Source organism: Oncorhynchus mykiss, chromosome 1 (assembly GCF_057628025.1).
Source record: "Oncorhynchus mykiss isolate SJ-2025 chromosome 1, ASM5762802v1, whole genome shotgun sequence".
In the NCBI taxonomy this organism is placed as follows: Eukaryota; Metazoa; Chordata; class Actinopteri; order Salmoniformes; family Salmonidae; genus Oncorhynchus; species Oncorhynchus mykiss.
This window is the reverse complement of record NC_143022.1, coordinates 79,346,077-79,365,639: the sequence shown is the minus strand read 5'-3', so window position 1 is coordinate 79,365,639 and position 19,563 is coordinate 79,346,077. Positions and strand designations below refer to the sequence as shown.

Here is a 19,563-nt window from a genome sequence, read left to right as displayed (position 1 = left end):
ACTCATTCTGAACTGACTTTCGTTAGCAGTGACAATAGATTATCATAGCTGGTTGTGGTGGCTGATGAGACCTCGCTGCAGCCTCCATGTCCTAGTTAGCGCCGAGGCCCAGGGGGCAGAGAACTGACAGAGACAACCCCTCCTCTCCTGATGCCAGCCTGTCTGGCTTAAATGCATCACAGGGACCAGTGGAACACAGAAGCGTAGAACACAGGGCCTGGAGATTGCCTGGCTAAAATGGTTGCCCCTGCCCAGTCACAACACATAGTAATCATACTGGGGCATGGGGAATATATTTTAATCAGGATTAGGGGAAAGATGAACAGCGCAAAGTACAGAGAGATCCTTGATGAAAACCTGCTCCAGAGTGCTCAGACCTCCGACTGGGGCGAAAGTTCACCTTCCAACAGGACAACGACCCTAAACACACAGCCAAGACAATGCGAAGTCGCTTCGGGACAAGTCTCTAAGTTTTTTAAATTTGTAATACATATGCAAACATTTGTAAAAAACAGTTTTTGCTTTGTCATTATGGGGTATAGTGTGTAGATTGATGAGGGGGAAAAATATTTAATCCAATTGATAATAAGGCTGTAACGTAACAAAATGTGGAAAAGGTGAAGGGTTCTGAATACTTTCGGAATGCACTGTATATAGTGATTGAGAGTGAACTATAAGTAGGCTTATTAAGTGAATACTTTCAGAATGCACTGTATATAGTGATTGAGAGTGAACTATAAGTAGGCTTATTAAGTGAATACTTTCAGAATGCACTGTATATAGTGATTGAGAGTGAACTATAAGTAGGCTTATTAAGTGAATACTTTCAGAATGCACTGTATATAGTGATTGAGAGTGAACTATAAGTAGGCTTATTAAGTGAATACTTTCAGAATGCACTGTATATAGTGATTGAGAGTGAACTATAAGTAGGCTTATTAAGTGAATACTTTCAGAATGCACTGTATATAGTGATTGAGAGTGAACTATAAGTAGGCTTATTAAGTGAATACTTTCAGAATGCACTGTATATAGTGATTGAGAGTGAACTATAAGTAGGCTTATTAAGTGAATACTTTCAGAATGCACTGTATATAGTGATTGAGAGTGAACTATAAGTAGGCTTATTAAGTGAATACTTTCAGAATGCACTGTATATAGTGATTGAGAGTGAACTATAAGTAGGCTTAGTAAGTGGACCATTTCCGCTCCCACTCTTCTAATTAGAAGGTCAATCAAATCATATGGTATTTTTTGGTAAATAGCCAATCACTGTATTTTTGACAGGTTTTACGTCAGTATTACAGTATTCAGTATTACACCACCTCCTTTTTTCTCTTCCAAGTTGAACATGTTGTGTACTCCATGTTAAAATACATTGCCAGCATCGAACAAGGCTGATTGAAAAATAGTTTGCCTTTGTCGTTCCCTCCTCAAGGTGATCACAGCGGCATCATATACACTACCGTTAAAAAATGTGGGGTCACTTAGATATTTCCTTGTTTTTGAAAGAAAAGCACATTTTTTGTCCATTTAAAATAACATAACATTGATCAGTGTAGGCATTGTTAATGTTGTAAATGGCTGGTGTAACTGGAAATGGCTGATTTTTAACGGAATATCTACAGTTGAAGTGGGAAGTTAACATACACTTAGATTGGAGTCATTAAAACTAGTTTTTTCAAAAGGTGGCCAGTTTTATTGCTTCTTTAATCAGAACAACAGTTTTCAGCTGTGCTAACATAATTTCAAAATGGTTTTCTGATGATCAATTAGCCTTTTAGAGTGATAATCTTGGATTAGCTAACACAACGTACCATTGGAACAGTGATGGTTGCTGATAATGGGCCTCTGTACGCCTATGTAGATATTCCATAACAAATCTGCCCTTTCCAGCTACAGTAGTCATTTACAACATTAACAATGTCTACACTGTACTTCTGAGTGACCCCAAACTTTTGAACGGTAGTGTACGCTTGACTTTCATGGAGAAAGAAAGAGGTGGTGTCATTTCAAAGTACTCAGGTACAGCCCGTCCTATTCATTAATACAGTGAGGAGTGATAACTCAACAATATGCCACATCGTGTCAATCATTAAGGAAGTTATGGAGAAATTAACATGCAATTAGCTCATACATTCTGCTGTCTGATGCTATTAAATCTCATGTCTTGGTGGTGACACTATCATAATTGTCTTAAAGCAAAAAGGAATGTGTTTGCCTGCCACAAAATAAATAACAGATTAACTTTTAATTTTTTACCACTTCATCTCACAGGAGTTACAGCAGCCTAAACAGGAAGATACTATGAGGTACATTAATAAATCAAATTCACAAGATGAATGTAAGATCAATACATGCATCATGATTAGGATGTTGGAGCTGAGTTGCGAGATAAGGACTTGTCATTCATATAATGATGAAGATCAGCCCATTTGTGCACCTTGTCAATGTTTATAACAAAGGAGGCTGCTGAGAGGAGGATGGCTCATAATAATGGCTGGAATGGAGCGAATGGAATGGTGTCAAACACCTAGAAACCACGTGTTTGATGTATCTGATGATATTCTACTCATTCTGCTCCAGCCATTACAGCGAGCCCCTCCTCTCCAATTAAGGTGCTACTAACCTCCTGTTTTACTTTATTCTAACGCATTCATGCACGCGTCCGCACGCAAGAACACGTGTGTGTGTGTGTGCATGTGTGTGCTCATGTGTATGTGTGGGTGAGTTCACTGTGGTTTCGTGGTTAGGTCAATTTTACAGTGTACTCTGGAAGTACAAACATACTAATAAAAAGACATCCAGGTATGGTAGGAACATGTTTTTTCCCATTAGCATTGGGACATCAGATGGATTATGGTCCTTATCTGCAAATCAGCCTGAATCAATGTACCCAGCTGCTCTCAGGCAGGATAGAGAGCACAGTGTTGAGTAGTCACAAAGTGCTTGGCATTTAGTGATGTTCAAGTTCATTTGGAAGACCATTTAGGCCAATCTCATATCAACAAAGAACATGTAAAAACCGACTTTGGCTTCCAAAGTGCTGTGAATACGCAATAAACAAGAATGATTGTGTCAATATTGTATAAACGTCCTCAGAAAGACAGAAGAGAAGTGGCATGTGGTGAGAGCTTTAATACTGTTTATGAGTCTAAATATGGAAGAGAACAGAGTGAGAGCATTATTGATTTTCATCCATATGAAATGTATAAATATGCTGTATGGGTTTTGGTCTCACCTCGTTGGCATAAACCCAGTGGCTGTCCTTTGATGCCAGGTTGGTTTCCACAGCCTGTATACAGAGAGAAGAGGGGGGGGGGGTACATTAATATTTTCTGTGTTTCACAAAATATTATTTCAACAACATAAGAGTAGTGAGTCCGAACTCAAGTGCATATGCTCAAATGGTTCACCATGGTTACTCATTCCCCATTACTTAGGCTCTTCACAACATTCTGTATGTGCACTCATAATGTGAGTGCTCCGTCGTAATGGCTCTATCACATATCACATGACTATTCACGCATGACATCTGTCATGGTTACCATCTCTACGCTTGTCCTCTTCTGTAAATTGCTGTCATTAGCTTCCAAATGATCCCCTTTGCTATACTGCAACTAAGATTGATAGCCCCATATCCTCCTTACATATAACTGCAAAGCGTTCACCATTTTACCTAACAACAGTGTGCTCATCAATAACAGCACCCAGCACAACCCGAAAGCTGCCGATCGATCTTCTAACCTTGCAAGAGTCATAATTTGATTTTAATGTCCCTCATTTCCAGCTTGGTCTCTGTGAATATTGCAGAGACACCTGAACACAAGAGTAATATTTACCTACACGATTGAAGTGGTCTGCCTCTTACTCACTCTGAAATTAACGGGCCATGTGCCATTCAGACACACTTGCATTCAAACAGATAGCCCGTCGCTATCGATAGAGACACAAGAAATATAGCAAACAGCTGCTGGAGTTAGTGACTCTCTACAGACTTATTCAGCAATGTACAAACAATGAACATTGTGTCATTGGATCATATCCTGTGTCTGAGAGTTGGAGCCAAACTATCTCCCAACCAGATGTAGGCAATAGGGTCTTGGAACAGGCAGGTAGATTATCACATATCATAGTTTGATCTACACAACACAATGCTACTCACCAGACAATAGAAGTGATTTCACAATGCTAGAGTGTTCCAGAAGGAAAAACATAAATTGCAGTGAAACAGTCCTTACCATAGAAGAAATCAACAAACCCATTTGTGCATCTGAGTAATCCATTTAGGCACATACAATACATACTGTTTGGTGCGTATGAAAGCCTGGCAGCAAAAGCCTTGGTCTGGTCCCCAAGGATAACCTTGATGTTAGAACGAGCAGACAGTTCTTTGTACTTTTCTTATGAAAACTGTCACATTCTATAATGTAAATAACAAAGTGAAGGGGGCTATGTTAGTGCGCCAGCTGGGTAAAGGTTATGATTGGGGCAAACGGTCCTCCTAGTTTAGCCTCAGTTCAGCTCCAACAATAGCAACAGTATGGTAAACAACGTCGACCTTAGTCACACCAGGAATTTGACGTCATCAAGTTAAAAGGTTATGAGGTTCATGGACTTTTTGGGGGACAAATTATCTGTGTGGGATTGACAGCTGTTTGTCTATAGAACTTCAACTAGGACTCAAACATCTTTATGTGGTTTGTCCTTTATACTGTCAGTTTGATAGGTTTCACACATTATCACACTATGGCAACAACATGAACTTGTGACCTACCGGTCACATCTCAGCAACACATCTTGTCGAGAATTCAGTTGTGTTTTACATTTTTCCATCCACTTGAGGAAATTATTCTAAATTAAGCTTTGTAGAGAAATAAGGTTTTGGCATAAAATGCATACTCAGGAGAAGCAACATCAGAGAATGATTATATGCTATAATGTTAATGTAACTGAGTTAGTTTCACAGTTAGATCTAGTGACATAAGTGAGGGCCCTGAGGTTTGCTTTTACACCGAGGCAACACAAAGAAGAACATAATATAGAACTCCATGATTTAAAAAGGGAATTAGTGTTTGGCGGATTTGAGCATTTGAGGATATAAGGTCTCAGGAAAGCAAATATTTATTGTTGTTCAGAGTTGGATGGTAACTCACATTTCTGTATGTATTTGACCTCCTTATGGAATAATGCACTGAGATGAATTCCCAAAGGTTGGTGAGTGAAGCTATAACATTATATATGAAGCATCTTGACATTGAATATAATGGTACGGAATCCTCAATTGTGTCCATATTCACTATGCAATGGCTGCACAATTCTGACCTTTCCCACTAATTGCTCTATTGACTAATGAGATCTAATTGGGAAAAAGATCAGAGCTTGGCTGCCTATGTAAATGCAGCGAATGTACTGTACAGTCTAAATGTCTCTGTGTCTTGTGGATCCCTTGTTTGAGTATTAAAACAAAACCCTGCAAGATTGTTTGTCTAATCTGTAAACACAGCCAGAATCACTCAGGCTGTCTGGGTTTTGCTTTTGGTCAATAAGTGCAACAAGTAATTATGCCTACAAATGAAAATGGATCACTGCATCCCATGGTTGAGAGGATTAAACAAAAGGCAAAGGGCACAACTCTGCTGCATACTTTCTATTTAGTGTCAGAACAGATGCATTTCAGCAGCAACATTTGTTGTTCTCAGAGCTTATTAAACTACATGCCAAAAGCAGGGAAAATGTTTATTTGTCTTTGTTTCACACATAGAGACAAGCACAGTTTCACTTCATTATTGGCAATTAGCAAAACAAATGGTCTAATTGGCAATAATTGTGGAAATAACATGTTTTGCTTTCCCATATGCTGTCAATCAAACTGTTTAAAGTTTCTTATTAGCTCAAATTAGGATCTGTTGTGAATCCTTTTTTTTTGTATGAATACACAGTCTAGACTCAAACAACAGTTTATAAAGTTTAACACGTTTACTTCTTTATTTTATTTGTTATCTGGCACATTACAGCACAGTAAGCTGATTAATGTTGGAAGTATAATAATTATAATATATGATAATAATGATAGTATAATAATGGATTTACTGCACCTTTATAAATCAAGCCAGGGAGGTTATTGTTATATTCTTAGAATATTCTTGGAATAAAGGGTTATGGTCTCCACCTTGAGCTAAGAGGTATTCCGCCTCATTTGGAGCATTCAACAGGCAAAAGAATCCATCTTACTCTGACAACATGTTATAATTAACATTTTGTTAGTACTGTTGGTAAAAAAAAATACACATTAGGATACTAGGCTTGGTATAAAATAAATGGTTATTCTATGCCACGTGAAATGTGTTGGTGTTACTCCTATCATATTTATGCAGAGTCTGTGTAAGAACTGTTTTGTAATGATGTGCTGTAACATGGCACAACCAGTATTACTAGTAATTGGAACATAGGTCGTTGGCATTGCTATATAGTAATGAGAGGATCTCTCTATTGAATGAAACCATTCAGTGATCCCAAGGGTTCAGGAGAACTTTAGATCAGACAGTCGTTTGAAAGGATAGACCAGGATGAGTTGTCAAAAGCTCACTGTTTAATTCTGTGCCAGTCTTACAAAGGCACCCAAGCCATAATGAGGCTCTTCATGAAATACTCACAATGGTTGGGACCCTGGCCTTATCTCCTATAGTCCTCTGTTGCTGTGGAAACGAGCTCAGACCTGAGCCTACTCATCTCCATTAGTATAGTGAAAAGCCTATGTAACTTAGCGCAGGGCTATTCAACTATTTCATTACAGAGGACACACATTTGGGATTGATTACTCTTCCTAAGACTGGTATAAAAAACAATGCACAAACACAATTATAATCTAAAAAAACAAAAAAATTATGAAAATTACATTTGATTTGAAGTGCTTTAAAGTTGAGCTGACAGTCGTTTTGCACTGTTTCGCTATGGTTTTAGTCATTAATCCCAGCAAGAGGGCAATATTTGATTAATGTACAGTAGTAGTTATGGGGGACACACTACTACACGGTCCTAGAAAACTCTAGATGGATGTCTTCTGACTTAGAAAACGGTCAAAAAAAATAAAAAATAATAATGTAAACATATACACACAGTTGAAGTTGGAAGTTTACATACACTTACATGCTGACCAGACCGGACAGGTCGCGTGCGTCACAAAATACATTTAGAAATCCATGTTATTCAATTATTGCACCCGCACTGCTCGCGCACGCCAACGAGCGTCTGCGTTGCCAAGGGCTAAAATAGAAGTCAGTTCTATTTATGATGCAGATCGCGCTGCAGGTCCTGCCTCTCCCATCTCCTCATTGGTTTATAGAAGCAGGTACCCACGTGCTATCTCCTCATTGGTTATACCCACGTGTGATTGAAAGACGAACTGTTGCCGGTTGTCATGGTAAAACTATGAAAGTTTAGATGCCAATTGTCATATAAGTTAAATGATGAAAAAGCCTGGAAGGAGGAGAGATGACTAGAAACGATCCGGTTGGCCGTTTTATGTGTGCATTAATTGTCAGAGTAGAGCACCTTGTGCATTTCAGGTAAAATAACAACTCAATGTTTATAACCCAGGACAAATTAGCTAGCAACAGCAAGCTAGCTAAATTGGACAAATCAGCTAGCAAGTGCAAGCTAACTAGCTAAATTGCTATACATGTTTAAATGCTTTTCGACTTGTCCCCAAATTAATGTCTTTGGTTCAGAGTTTGTTTTGATATTTTAACCTGCGTGTTGTGATCGCGTTTGGTGTAAGGGGATTTTTTTAAATTTATGCACGATAGCGCACGATGGCGCACGCGCACAGACGGATTTAGTTAGGTTGGAGTCACTAAAACTTGTTTTTCAACCACTCCACAAATTTCTTGTTAACAAACTATAGTTTTGGCAAGTCGGTTAGGGCATCTACTTTGTGCAAGACACAAGTCATTTTCCCAACAATTGTTTACTGACAGATTATTTCACTTAAAATTCACTGTATCACAATTCCAGTGGGTCAGAAGTTTACATACACTAAGTTGACTGTGCCTTTAAACAACTTGGAACATTCCAGAAAATGGTGTCATGGCTTTAGAAGCTTCTGATAGGCTAATTCACATCATTTGAGTCAATTGGAGTTGTACCTGTGAATGTATTTCAAAGCCTACCTTAAAACTCAGTGCCTCTTTGCTTGACATCATGGGAAAATCCAAAGAAATCAGCCAAGACCTCAGAAAAAAATTGTAGAACTCCACAAGTCTGGCTCATCCTTGGGAGTAATTTCCAAATGCCTGAAGGTACCACGTTCATCTGTACAAACAATAGTATGCAAGTATAAACACCATGGTACCACGCAGCCGCCCTACCGCTCAGGAAAGAGACGTGTTCTGTCTCCTACAGATGAACGTACTTTGGTGCGAGAAGTGCAAATCAATCCCAGAACAACAGCAAAGGACCTTGTGAAGATGCTGGAGGAAACAGGTACAAACGTATCTATATCCACAGTAAAAACGAGTCCTATATGTTAAGGTGCATGAATGAGGACCCAAAAGCGAATTAACGTAAACAGAGCTTCTTTAATTACAAAACAAACGTAGGCTCAGATGGACCGGCAGATTCCGACAGGACAGGACAAGGTTGCAGCAAACATGACGATAGTCTGGTTCAGGCATGAATAACACAAACAAGAATCCGACAAAGACAGGAGCAGAAACAGAGAGAGATATAGGGACCTAATCAGAGGGAAAAAGGGAACAGGTGGGAAAAGGGGTGAATGAGGTAGTCAGAGAAGACAAGGAACAGCTGGGGGAAAGAGGGACAGAAACGGTAACCTAGTACGACCAGCAGAGGGAGACAGGGTGAAAGGAAAGGACAGAAAGACACAACATGACAATACATGACAGTACCCCCCCACTCACCGAGCGCCTCCTGGCGCACTCGAGGAGGAAACCTGGCGGCAACGGAGGAAATCCTCGATCAGCGCACGGTCCAGCACGTCCCGAGAGGGAACCCAACTCCTCTCCTCAGGACCGTACCCCTCCCAATCTACGAGGTACTGGTGACCACGGCCCCGAGGACGCATGTCCAAAATCCTACGGACCCTGTAGATGGGTGCGCCCTCGACAAGGATGGGGGGGGGGGGGGGAAGACGAGCGGGGGCGCGAAGAACGGGCTTGATACAGGAGACATGGAAGACCGGGTGGACGCGACGAAGGTATCGCGGAAGAAGAAGTCGAACTGCGACAGGATTAATGACCCGAGAAATACGGAACGGACCAATGAACCGCGGGGTCAACTTGCGAGAAGCCGTCTTAAGGGGAAGGTTCTGAGTGGAGAGCCAAACTCTCTGACCGCGACAATATCTAGGACTCTTAGTTCTACGCTTATTAGCAGCCCTCACAGTCTGCGTCCTATAACGGCAAAGTGCAGACCTGACCCTCTTCCAGGTGCGCTCGCAACGTTGGACAAAAGCCTGAGCGGAGGGGACGCTGGACTCGGCGAACTGAGATGAGAACAGCGGAGGCTGGTACCCGAGGCTACTCTGAAAAGGAGATAGCCCGGTCGCAGACGAAGGAAGCGAGTTGTGGGCGTATTCTGCCCAGGGGAGCTGTTCTGACCAAGACGCAGGGTTGCGAAAAGAAAGACTGCGTAAGATGCGACCAATAGTCTGATTGGCCCGTTCTGCTTGACCGTTAGACTGGGGGTGAAAGCCGGAAGAGAGACTGACGGAAGCCCCAATCAAACGGCAAAACTCCCTCCAAAATTGAGACGTGAATTGCGGACCTCTGTCCGAAACGACGTCTGACGGAAGGCCATGAATTCTGAAAACATTCTCGATGATGATTTGTGCCGTCTCTTTAGCAGAAGGAAGCTTAGCAAGGGGAATGAAATGAGCCGCCTTAGAGAACCTATCGACAACCGTAAGAATAACAGTCTTCCCCGCTGACGAAGGCAGTCCGGTGACAAAATCTAAGGCGATGTGAGACCACGGTCGAGAGGGAATGGGAAGCGGCCTGAGACGGCCGGCAGGAGGGGAGTTACCGGACTTAGTCTGCGCGCAGACCGAACAAGCAGCCACGAAACGACGCGTGTCATGCTCCCGGGTGGGCCACCAAAAACGCTGGCGAATGGAAGCAAACGTACCGAGAACGCCAGGGTGGCCGGCTAACTTGGCAGAGTGAGCCCACTGAAGAACGGCCAGACGAGTAGGAACGGGAACGAAAAGAAGGTTCCTAGGACAAGCGCGCGGCGACGGAGTGTGAGTGAGCGCTTGCTTTACCTGCCTCTCAATTCCCCAGACAGTCAACCCGACAACACGCCCCTCAGGGAGAATCCCCTCGGGGTCAGTGGAGGCTACTGAAGAACTGAAGAGACGAGATAAAGCATCAGGCTTGGTGTTCTTAGAGCCCGGACGATAAGAAATCACGAACTCGAAACGAGCGAAAAACAGCGCCCAGCGCGCCTGACGCGCATTAAGTCGTTTGGCAGAACGGATGTACTCAAGGTTCCTATGGTCAGTCCAAACGACAAAAGGAACGGTCGCCCCCTCCAACCACTGTCGCCATTCGCCTAGGGCTAAGCGGATGGCGAGCAGTTCGCGGTTTCCCACATCATAGTTACGTTCCGACGGCGACAGGCGATGAGAAAAATACGCGCAAGGGTGGACCTTGTCGTCAGAGAGGGAGCGCTGAGAAAGAACGGCTCCCACGCCCACCTCTGACGCGTCAACCTCGACAACGAACTGTCTAGTGACGTCAGGTGTAACAAGGATAGGTGCGGATGTAAAACGATTCTTGAGGAGATCAAAAGCTCCCTGGGCGGAAACGGACCACTTAAAGCACGTCTTGACAGAAGTAAGGGCTGTGAGAGGAGCTGCCACCTGACCGAAATTACGGATGAAACGACGATAGAAGTTCGCGAAGCCGAGAAAGCGCTGCAGCTCGACGCGTGACTTAGGGACGGGCCAATCAATGACAGCTTGGACCTTAGCGGGATCCATCTTAATGCCTTCAGCGGAAATAACAGAACCGAGAAATGTGACGGAGGAGGCATGAAAAGAGCACTTCTCAGCCTTCACAAAAAGACAATTCTCTAAAAGGCGCTGGAGGACACGTCGAACGTGCTGAACATGAATCTGGAGTGACGGTGAAAAAAATCAGGATATCGTCAAGGTAAACGAAAACAAAGATGTTCAGCATGTCTCTCAGGACATCATTGACTAATGCCTGAAAGACAGCTGGAGCGTTAGCGAGGCCGAAAGGAAGAACCCGGTATTCAAAGTGCCCTAACGGAGTGTTAAACGCCGTCTTCCACTCGTCCCCCTCCCTGATGCGCACGAGATGGTAAGCGTTACGAAGGTCCAACTTAGTGAAAAACCTGGCTCCCTGCAGGATCTCGAAGGCTGAAGACATAAGAGGAAGCGGATAACGATTCTTCACTGTTATGTCATTCAGCCCTCGATAATCTATGCAGGGGCGCAGGGACCCGTCCTTCTTCTTAACAAAAAAAAACCCCGCTCCGGCGGGAGAGGAGGAGGGGACTATGGTACCGGCGGCAAGAGCTACAGACAAATAATCTTCGAGAGCCTTACGTTCGGGAGCCAACAGAGAGTATAGTCTACCCCGGGGGGGAGTGGTTCCCGGAAGGAGATCAATACTACAATCATACGACCGGTGTGGAGGAAGAGAGGTGGCCCTGGACCGACTGAACACCGTGCGCAGATCGTGATATTCCTCCGGCACCCCTGTCAAATCACCAGGCTCCTCCTGTGAAGAAGAGACAGAGGAAACAGGAGGGATAGCAGACATTAAACATTTCACATGACAAGAGACGTTCCAGGAGAGGATAGAATTACTAGACCAATTAATGGAAGGATTATGACAAACTAGCCAGGGATGGCCCAAAACAACAGGTGTAAAAGGTGAACGAAAAATTAAAAAAGAAATGGTTTCGCTATGATTACCAGAAACAGTGAGGGTTAAAGGTAGCGTCTCACGCTGAATCCTGGGGAGAGGACTACCATCCAGGGCGAACAAGGCCGTGGACTCCCTTAACTGTCTGAGAGGAATGTCATGTTCCCGAGCCCAGGTCTCGTCCATAAAACAGCCCTCCGCCCCAGAGTCTATTAAGGCACTGCAGGAAGCTGACGAACCGGTCCAGCGTAGATGGACCGACAAGGTAGTGCAGGATCTTGAAGGAGAGACAGGAGTAGTAGCGCTCACCAGTAGCCCTCCGCTTACTGATGAGCTCTGGCTTTTACTGGACATGAAGTGACAAAATGACCAGCAGAACCGCAATAGAGACAGAGGCGGTTGGTGATTCTCCGTTCCCTCTCCTTAGTCGAGATGCGGATACCTCCCAGCTGCATAGGCTCAGCTCCCGAGCCGGCAGAGGAAGATGGTAGTGATGCGGAGAGGGGGGCAACGGAGAACGCGAGCTCCTTTCCACGAGCTCGGTGACGAAGATCAACCCGTCGCTCAATGCGAATAGCGAGTTCAATCAAGGAATCCACGCTGGAAGGAACCTCCCGGGAGAGAATCTCATCCTTTACCTCTGCGCGGAGACCCTCCAGAAGACGAGCGAGCAAAGCCGGCTCGTTCCAGCCACTGGAGGCAGCAAGAGTGCGAAACTCAATAGAGTAGTCTGTTATGGATCGATTGCCTTGACATAGGGAAGACAGGGCCCTGGAAGCCTCCTCCCCAAAAACAGATCGATCAAAAACCCGTATCATCTCCTCCTTAAAGTCCTGATACTGGTTAGTACACTCAGCCCTTGCCTCCCAGATTGCCGTGCCCCACTCACGAGCCCGTCCAGTAAGGAGAGATATGACGTAGGCGACACGAGCAGTGCTCCTGGCGTAAGTGTTGGGCTGGAGAGAAAACACAATATCACACTGGGTGAGGAACGAGCGGCATTCAGTGGGCTCCCCAGAGTAACACGGCGGGTTATTGATTCTGGGCTCCGGAGATTCGAAAGCCCTGGAAGTGGCCGGTGGATCGAGGCGGAGATGGTGAACCTGTTCTGTGAGGTTAGAGACTTGGGTGGCCAGGGTCTCAACGGCATGTCGAGCAGCAGACAATTCCTACTCGTGTCTGCCTAGCATCGCTCCCTGGATCTCGACGGCTGAGTGGAGAGGATCCGAAGTCGCTGGGTCCATTCTTGGTCGGATTCTTCTGTTAAGGTGCGTGAATGAGGACCCAAAAGCGAATTAACGTAAACAGAGCTTCTTTAATTACAAAACAAACGTAGGCTCAGATGGACCGGCAGATTCCGACAGGACAGGACAAGGTTGCAGCAAACATGACGATAGTCTGGTTCAGGCATGAATAACACAAACAAGAATCCGACAAAGACAGGAGCAGAAACAGAGAGAGATATAGGGACCTAATCAGAGGGAAAAAGGGAACAGGTGGGAAAAGGGGTGAATGAGGTAGTCAGAGAAGACAAGGAACAGCTGGGGGAAAGAGGGACAGAAACGGTAACCTAGTACGACCAGCAGAGGGAGACAGGGTGAAAGGAAAGGACAGAAAGACACAACATGACAATACATGACACTATATCGACATAACCTGAAATGCCGCTCAGCAAGGAAGAAGCCACTGCTCCAAAACCGCCATAAAAAAGCTATAGTACTTTTTGGAGAAATGTCCTCTGGTCTGATGAAACAAAAATATAACTGTTTGGCCATAATGACCATCATTATGGCCATTCTGTTCTATATCATCATTTCATTATTTCCTGTCTTACACCTTTTCTTTTTTAACATAAGAAACACACACAAGGGCTTCTTTTCTAATTGCACTTTTAGATTGGGAAAGAGCAGAAATGTTTGGCACATAGGAAGTCAGGACAACCCGCTGGCAGTGATGAAGATTCACCTTTGATATGGAGGAACGAGTGTTCGTTTTCATGGCATTCATGTGAGAGAAGCTGGACTAACGTGTATGTTGACCCAAACATTGTTAAAAGAATGTGTGTAGATCATTGACAAAAAAAAATGACAATTAAATCCATTTTAATCCCACTTTGTAACACAACAAAATGTGGAAAAAGTCAAGGGGTGTGAATACTTTCTGAAGGCACTGTATGTGATATCTTACTTGTGGCGACAACCCACGTCCTTCCCTGTCAGTATTCCAGACCACCCAGGCCTCCCATGAAGAGTGTGCACATGTGACATTAAACAGAATCACTGCTCCCATCTGTCATTGCATTCAGGCATTCTTCCCCTCAGCTTGTAGCTCGTGACGCTACACCTGAGCTGAATCCCTAATGCTCTGCTCTCAATGCAGTAACAAGAGACCTGTCTGTTGGCAGGTCAGCCTCAAAATGAAAACCAAAGCCCCTCTCATGATAAACAACAGGAGCAGTGGAAACAAAAAGGACGATAATACAATAGCAAATGTTCCGTCAATAAACACAATAGTGATAAATTATGGTTGCGAAAGAGAAGCCCTGTTCTCCTCTGATACGCACACAGTCAGAATCTGTGTGTTTGTGGGCAGATTGGATACCGATATGACTGTTTATGCATGCCACAACAAAAGTCTTGACCATGTGTGCCTTCTAACCCTCCAAGCACATTATTAAGGATCATTTCTGCATACGTGACAAGAGAAAGGCTGTATATCAAACACAGAGCCGTCCTTAAACATCATTCTACAATGGGTCGGTCAAAACAAGACGCGTTTTAAGCTATACTAAAAAACTTGTTTAGCACAGGTAAGCAAGCGTATGATACAAAAATGGGAATCTGGTTTTCTGAAGAAATCCCTGGTCATCCACTTTCCCCATCAGCCCATCCAGCCAATTCATTAACTTGATCTCCACTGTAACAGGCATCTAGACATTATTCCCCCTTGCTTCTAGCCTAACATTTCGTTTGCAACAACGGGGGGGTTGTACAAACATTGCTGTCTGTCACTCGACATTTGCAACATAGTTTCAATATTGAAATTCGATCTTCTCATACCTATGACCGCAGTAGTTTAGCACCCCTCTGTTGTACAATTCTTTATTTAATGGTGTGAAACGTGTGCTGCTGTGACTTCAATGCCAAGTCGAACTTGCTGATGTGTAGCAACAAGAACATACGTTGCATTTTAACAAAGTGTCTTAGACTTACTTCCAAGATAACATGTAAAGTGTCTTAGACTTACCTCCAAGATAACCTGTAAAGTGTCAGACATACCTCCAAGATAACATGTAAAGTGTCTTAGACTTACCTCCAAGATAACATGTAAAGTGTCTTAGACTTACCTCCAAGATAACCTGTAAAGTGTCAGACATACCTCCAAGATAACATGTAAAGTGTCAGACTTACCTCCAAGATAACCTGTAAAGTGTCAGACTTACCTCCAAGATAACATGTAAAGTGTCAGACTTACCTCCAAGATAACATGTAAAGTGTCTTATACATACCTCCAAGATAACATGTAAAGTGTCAGACTTACCTCCAAGATAACCTGTAAAGTGTCAGACTTACCTCCAAGATAACATGTAAAGTGTCTTAGACATACCTCCAAGATAACATGTAAAGTGTCTTAGACATACCTCCAAGATAACCTGTAAAGTGTCAGACTTACCTCCAAGATAACATGTAAAGTGTCAGACTTACCTCCAAGATAACATGTAAAGTGTCAGACTTACCTCAAAGATAACATGTAAAGTGTCTTGGCACAGTAGGAAGATAGACATAACACATCAACAAGGTGCCTTTTCGCACAGCTGGAACATAAACTTTGCATTAAACCGGCAAGGGGTTTATGTTGTGAATCTATGATGCTACCTCAATTGAATTTTTATTGAAAAAATTGATGGGTTAACACATTAATACTCCATTACCTTGTGTTTATCTGTAATTAGTTTGAAAAGGATGTAATGCTACACATAGGGAAGCTAGTTACAAGTGTTACGAAATTACCCAATAAATATGATGCTGATATCACATATGATGATTCCATACTGTACATACCTACATGTAAAGGCCTTATCTTCGTGACCAATGAAATGGTCGTTCAGCAAGCCTCAAACAAACACACTGACTTTGCTCAGTCATTCACGATTCACAAGAAAAAGTAATCATGAGCATTTACTGCCACAAAGCAACAACAGCAGCAGCAGCAGCATAGACAACAGAAAAACAACAGGCTAAAATGAAATGTTCTACCATCAGTATACAGAACTGGTGGAGTGCTTTCAGGTGAGTTGCTCCTTGTAATTGTTCCCCAGGCACTCTCCCTATTTTAAAGCCATTAATCTGGAATAACGGATCAGAGGTACAAAGACATCTTCTTCTTCTGAAACTGCCGGGGGGGGGGGGGGGGGGGGAATGGCATGGGATAGATTCCCAATGGACAAAGAGTTTGCACTGCAGAAATTTGAACAACACTGGTATAGCTAATGAAATAGAAAATGTTGGACTAATACCAATTTAGAGTCTCACTCCATTCCTACATTTAATCAGCACGAAAATGTGCCTACTTGCCTCATGTGCTTGTGTCGGTGAAGATACTAAAGCGGCAACTTTGGGGAGTTTTACCATTGCAGTGATGTGGGGGATTCAAAGCCCCCCTGCGCTGCTGTGTCATTGTAGAGTACTTGTGGCTGTCGAAGCCTTTCAATCCCATCATGCACTGGGGGCCAGTTCTCCCATTGCCTCTGAGGAGACAACACTACCCACCAGGTAGGCATAGGTAGTCTTCTAATCTTTGCCGCAGGCTATGGGCTCACACACTCACACTCTCTCACTAGTGAGACTGCCAAGAAGTCAATGCACCACATAGAGCTGTCAGGAGAGGCAGAGGAAAAACAAAGCAGCTGAAGCACAGAGGGAAAAGGGAAGGTGCTATTAAATTGTGACAGGCTTGTCAGGATGTGATGAGCAGAACAGTGTCAGACAGACTCCTAAGGCTCAGACGACTCCTGGCGTCCCCACCACCTCTTTTTCTCTCTCCTTTTCAACACTTCCTTTGAACCACCTGTGTATGAACCATCTATAGTGTCTTCCATCACACCTATAAAGGCAGTGCTAAGAGGAGTTAGAACAGAGCACTGAATAACTCTACTTCAAAATAGCCATTATAGTCGCCAATAACACAAACAAGGCCATTTCGGTGGAAAAAACACCCAATATTGGTTGAACGAAATGATCATTAAGATGCAGATACTAAAGAGTAGTGTCCATTATGCTTGATGAACAGGTAGACTGAGAAAATGATGTTCTGCTTTTCTCTTAAAATGTCCTCCAGATTAAATTAAACTATCGTATACTATAGATCAACACAGCGTGGCCTTCAGGTCTAGTTGTTCTGCTCCCCCAGAGAAGACATGCTGTCCATATGGATGGTGGGCTTTGCTACATATGGATGAGCAGGTTTAACAAGTACAGAGGAAATGATGTAGCAGGGTGGGGGACCAAAGTTCAACAATAAGCTGATATTAATTACATACAGTTGTATGGGTGAGATGCAAGGATAGTGTGAACAGCACAAGTTGTGGGTGTTGGAGGAGAGTGGGAGTGTGAAAACTAGAGTTCTTCCCACTGGTAATATGAAACCGAGCTGACAGTTGGCCAAGCAGGGAGTTTTGGGAGAGAAGAGGTCAGGTGATAGCATATTGCCAGCAAAATGCCAAACCAAGTCCACAGATAACACCCTTAGACATGGCTGATATTTAAGTGTTTTTGTTTTAATTTCTCCTTCGGAATGAATGATAAAATTGATGTTTTTAATGTATTCAAGTTTTTTCAGGTGACTTGCCAAAAGCATGTCAGTCAGAGTAGACTGGAGAAGATCTTTCAAATACACCTTAAAGGGGTGTCATCCATTTTTTTAAACTTCTGAATTAATGAAACATACCCATTGATTGTTGAAGAAAATATCGTATGAATTAGAGGTCGACCGATTAATCGGAATGGTCGATTAATTAGGGCCGATTTCAAGTTTTCATAACAATCGGAAATCGGTATTTTTGGACACCGATTTGGCCGATTTCTTTAAAAAAAATGTACACCTTCATTGAATCTTTATTTAACTAGGCAAGTCAGTTAAGAACATATTCTTATTTTCAATGACGGCCTAGGAACGGTGGGTTAACTGCCTCATTCAGGGGAAGAACGACAGATTTTTACCTTATCAGCTCGGGGGATTCAATCTTGCAACCTTACAGTTAACGACACATGGTTGATGATATTACTAGTTTATCTAGCATGTCCTGCGTTGCATATAATCGATGCGGTGCGTATCGTTGCTCCAATGTGTACCTAACCATAAACATCAATGCCTTTCTTAAAATCAATACACAGAAGTATGTATTTTTAAACCTGCATATTTAGATAAAATAAATCCAGGTTAGCAGGCAATATTAACCAGGTGAAATTGTGTCACTTCTCTTGCATTCATTGCACGCAGAGTCAGTGTATATGCAACAGTTTGGGCCGCCTAATTTGCCAGAATTTTACGTAATTATTACATAACATTGAAGGTTGTGCAATGTAACAGGAATATTTAGACTTATGGATGCCGCCGGTTAGATAAAATACGGAACGGTTCCGTATTTCACTGAAAGAATAAACGTCTTGTTTTTGAGATGATAGTTTCCGGATTCGGCCATATTAATGACCTAAGGCTCGTACTTCTGTGTGTTATCGTGTTATAACTAAGTCTATGATTTGATAGAGCAGTCTGACTGAGTGATGGTATGCAGCAGCAGGCCCATAAGCATTCATTCAAACAGCACTTTCGTGCGTTTGCCAGCAGCTGTTTATGACTTCAAGCCTATCAACTCCCTAGATTAGGCTGGTGTAACCGATGTGAAATGACTAGCTAGTTAGCGGGGTGCACGCTAATAGCGTTTCAAACGTCACTCGCTCTGAGACTTGGAGTGGTTGTTTCCCTTGCTCTGAATGGGTAAAGCTGCTTCTATGGTGGCTGTTGTCGTTGTGTTCCTGGTTCGAGCCCAGGTAAGAGCGAGGAGAGGGACGGAAGCTATACTGTTACACTGGCAATACTAAAGTGCCTATAAGAACATCCGATAGTCAAAGGTTAATGAAATACAAATGGTATAGAGAGAAGTAGTCCTATAGTTCCTATAATAACTACAACCTAAAACTTCTTACCTGGGAATATTGAAGACTCATGTTAAAAGGAACCACCAGCTTTCATATGTTCTCATATTCTGAGCAAGGACCATAAACGTTAGCTTTCTTACATGGCACATATTGCACTTTTACTTTCTTCTCCAACACTTTGTTTTTGCATTATTTAAACCAAATTGAACATGTTTCATTATTTATTTGAGGCTAAATTGATTTTATTGATGTATTATATTAAGTTAAAATAAGTGTTCAATCAGTATTGTTGTAATTGTCATTATTACAAATACATTTTAAAAAATGGCCGATTTAATCGGTATCGGCTTTTTTTGGTCCTCCAATAATCGGTATCGGCGTTGAAAAATCCTAATCGGTCGACCTCTAGTATGAATGCCTCAGGAGCTTAGTTCAGCTGACGCAACCCATCAGAACACAAAATATAAGCTTGTTTCACTCTGTTTGCAAAC

At 42.9% G+C, this 19,563-nt stretch overlaps 1 protein-coding gene and 1 long non-coding RNA gene across 4 annotated transcripts in view; both read right to left on the bottom strand.

The window, feature by feature from the left end:
* The window catches only part of LOC110532683 (glutamate receptor ionotropic, delta-1), a 341,013-nt gene that overhangs the window by 51,780 nt on the left and 269,670 nt on the right, over nucleotides 1–19,563 (bottom strand). For all 3 annotated transcript variants that reach the window (XM_090241098.1, XM_090241106.1, XM_090241100.1), the window contains one exon: nucleotides 3,242–3,295. In XM_090241098.1, coding sequence (XP_090097224.1) covers nucleotides 3,242–3,295 — 54 coding nt within the window. The remainder of the gene's footprint in view (nucleotides 1–3,241; nucleotides 3,296–19,563) is intronic.
* Nucleotides 11,233–12,540, bottom strand: LOC149985653 (uncharacterized). Its single transcript, XR_016482504.1, has 2 exons — nucleotides 11,966–12,540; nucleotides 11,233–11,768 (listed from the first exon to the last, which is right to left on the bottom strand). It is a non-coding gene; the product is annotated as an uncharacterized LOC149985653 (long non-coding RNA).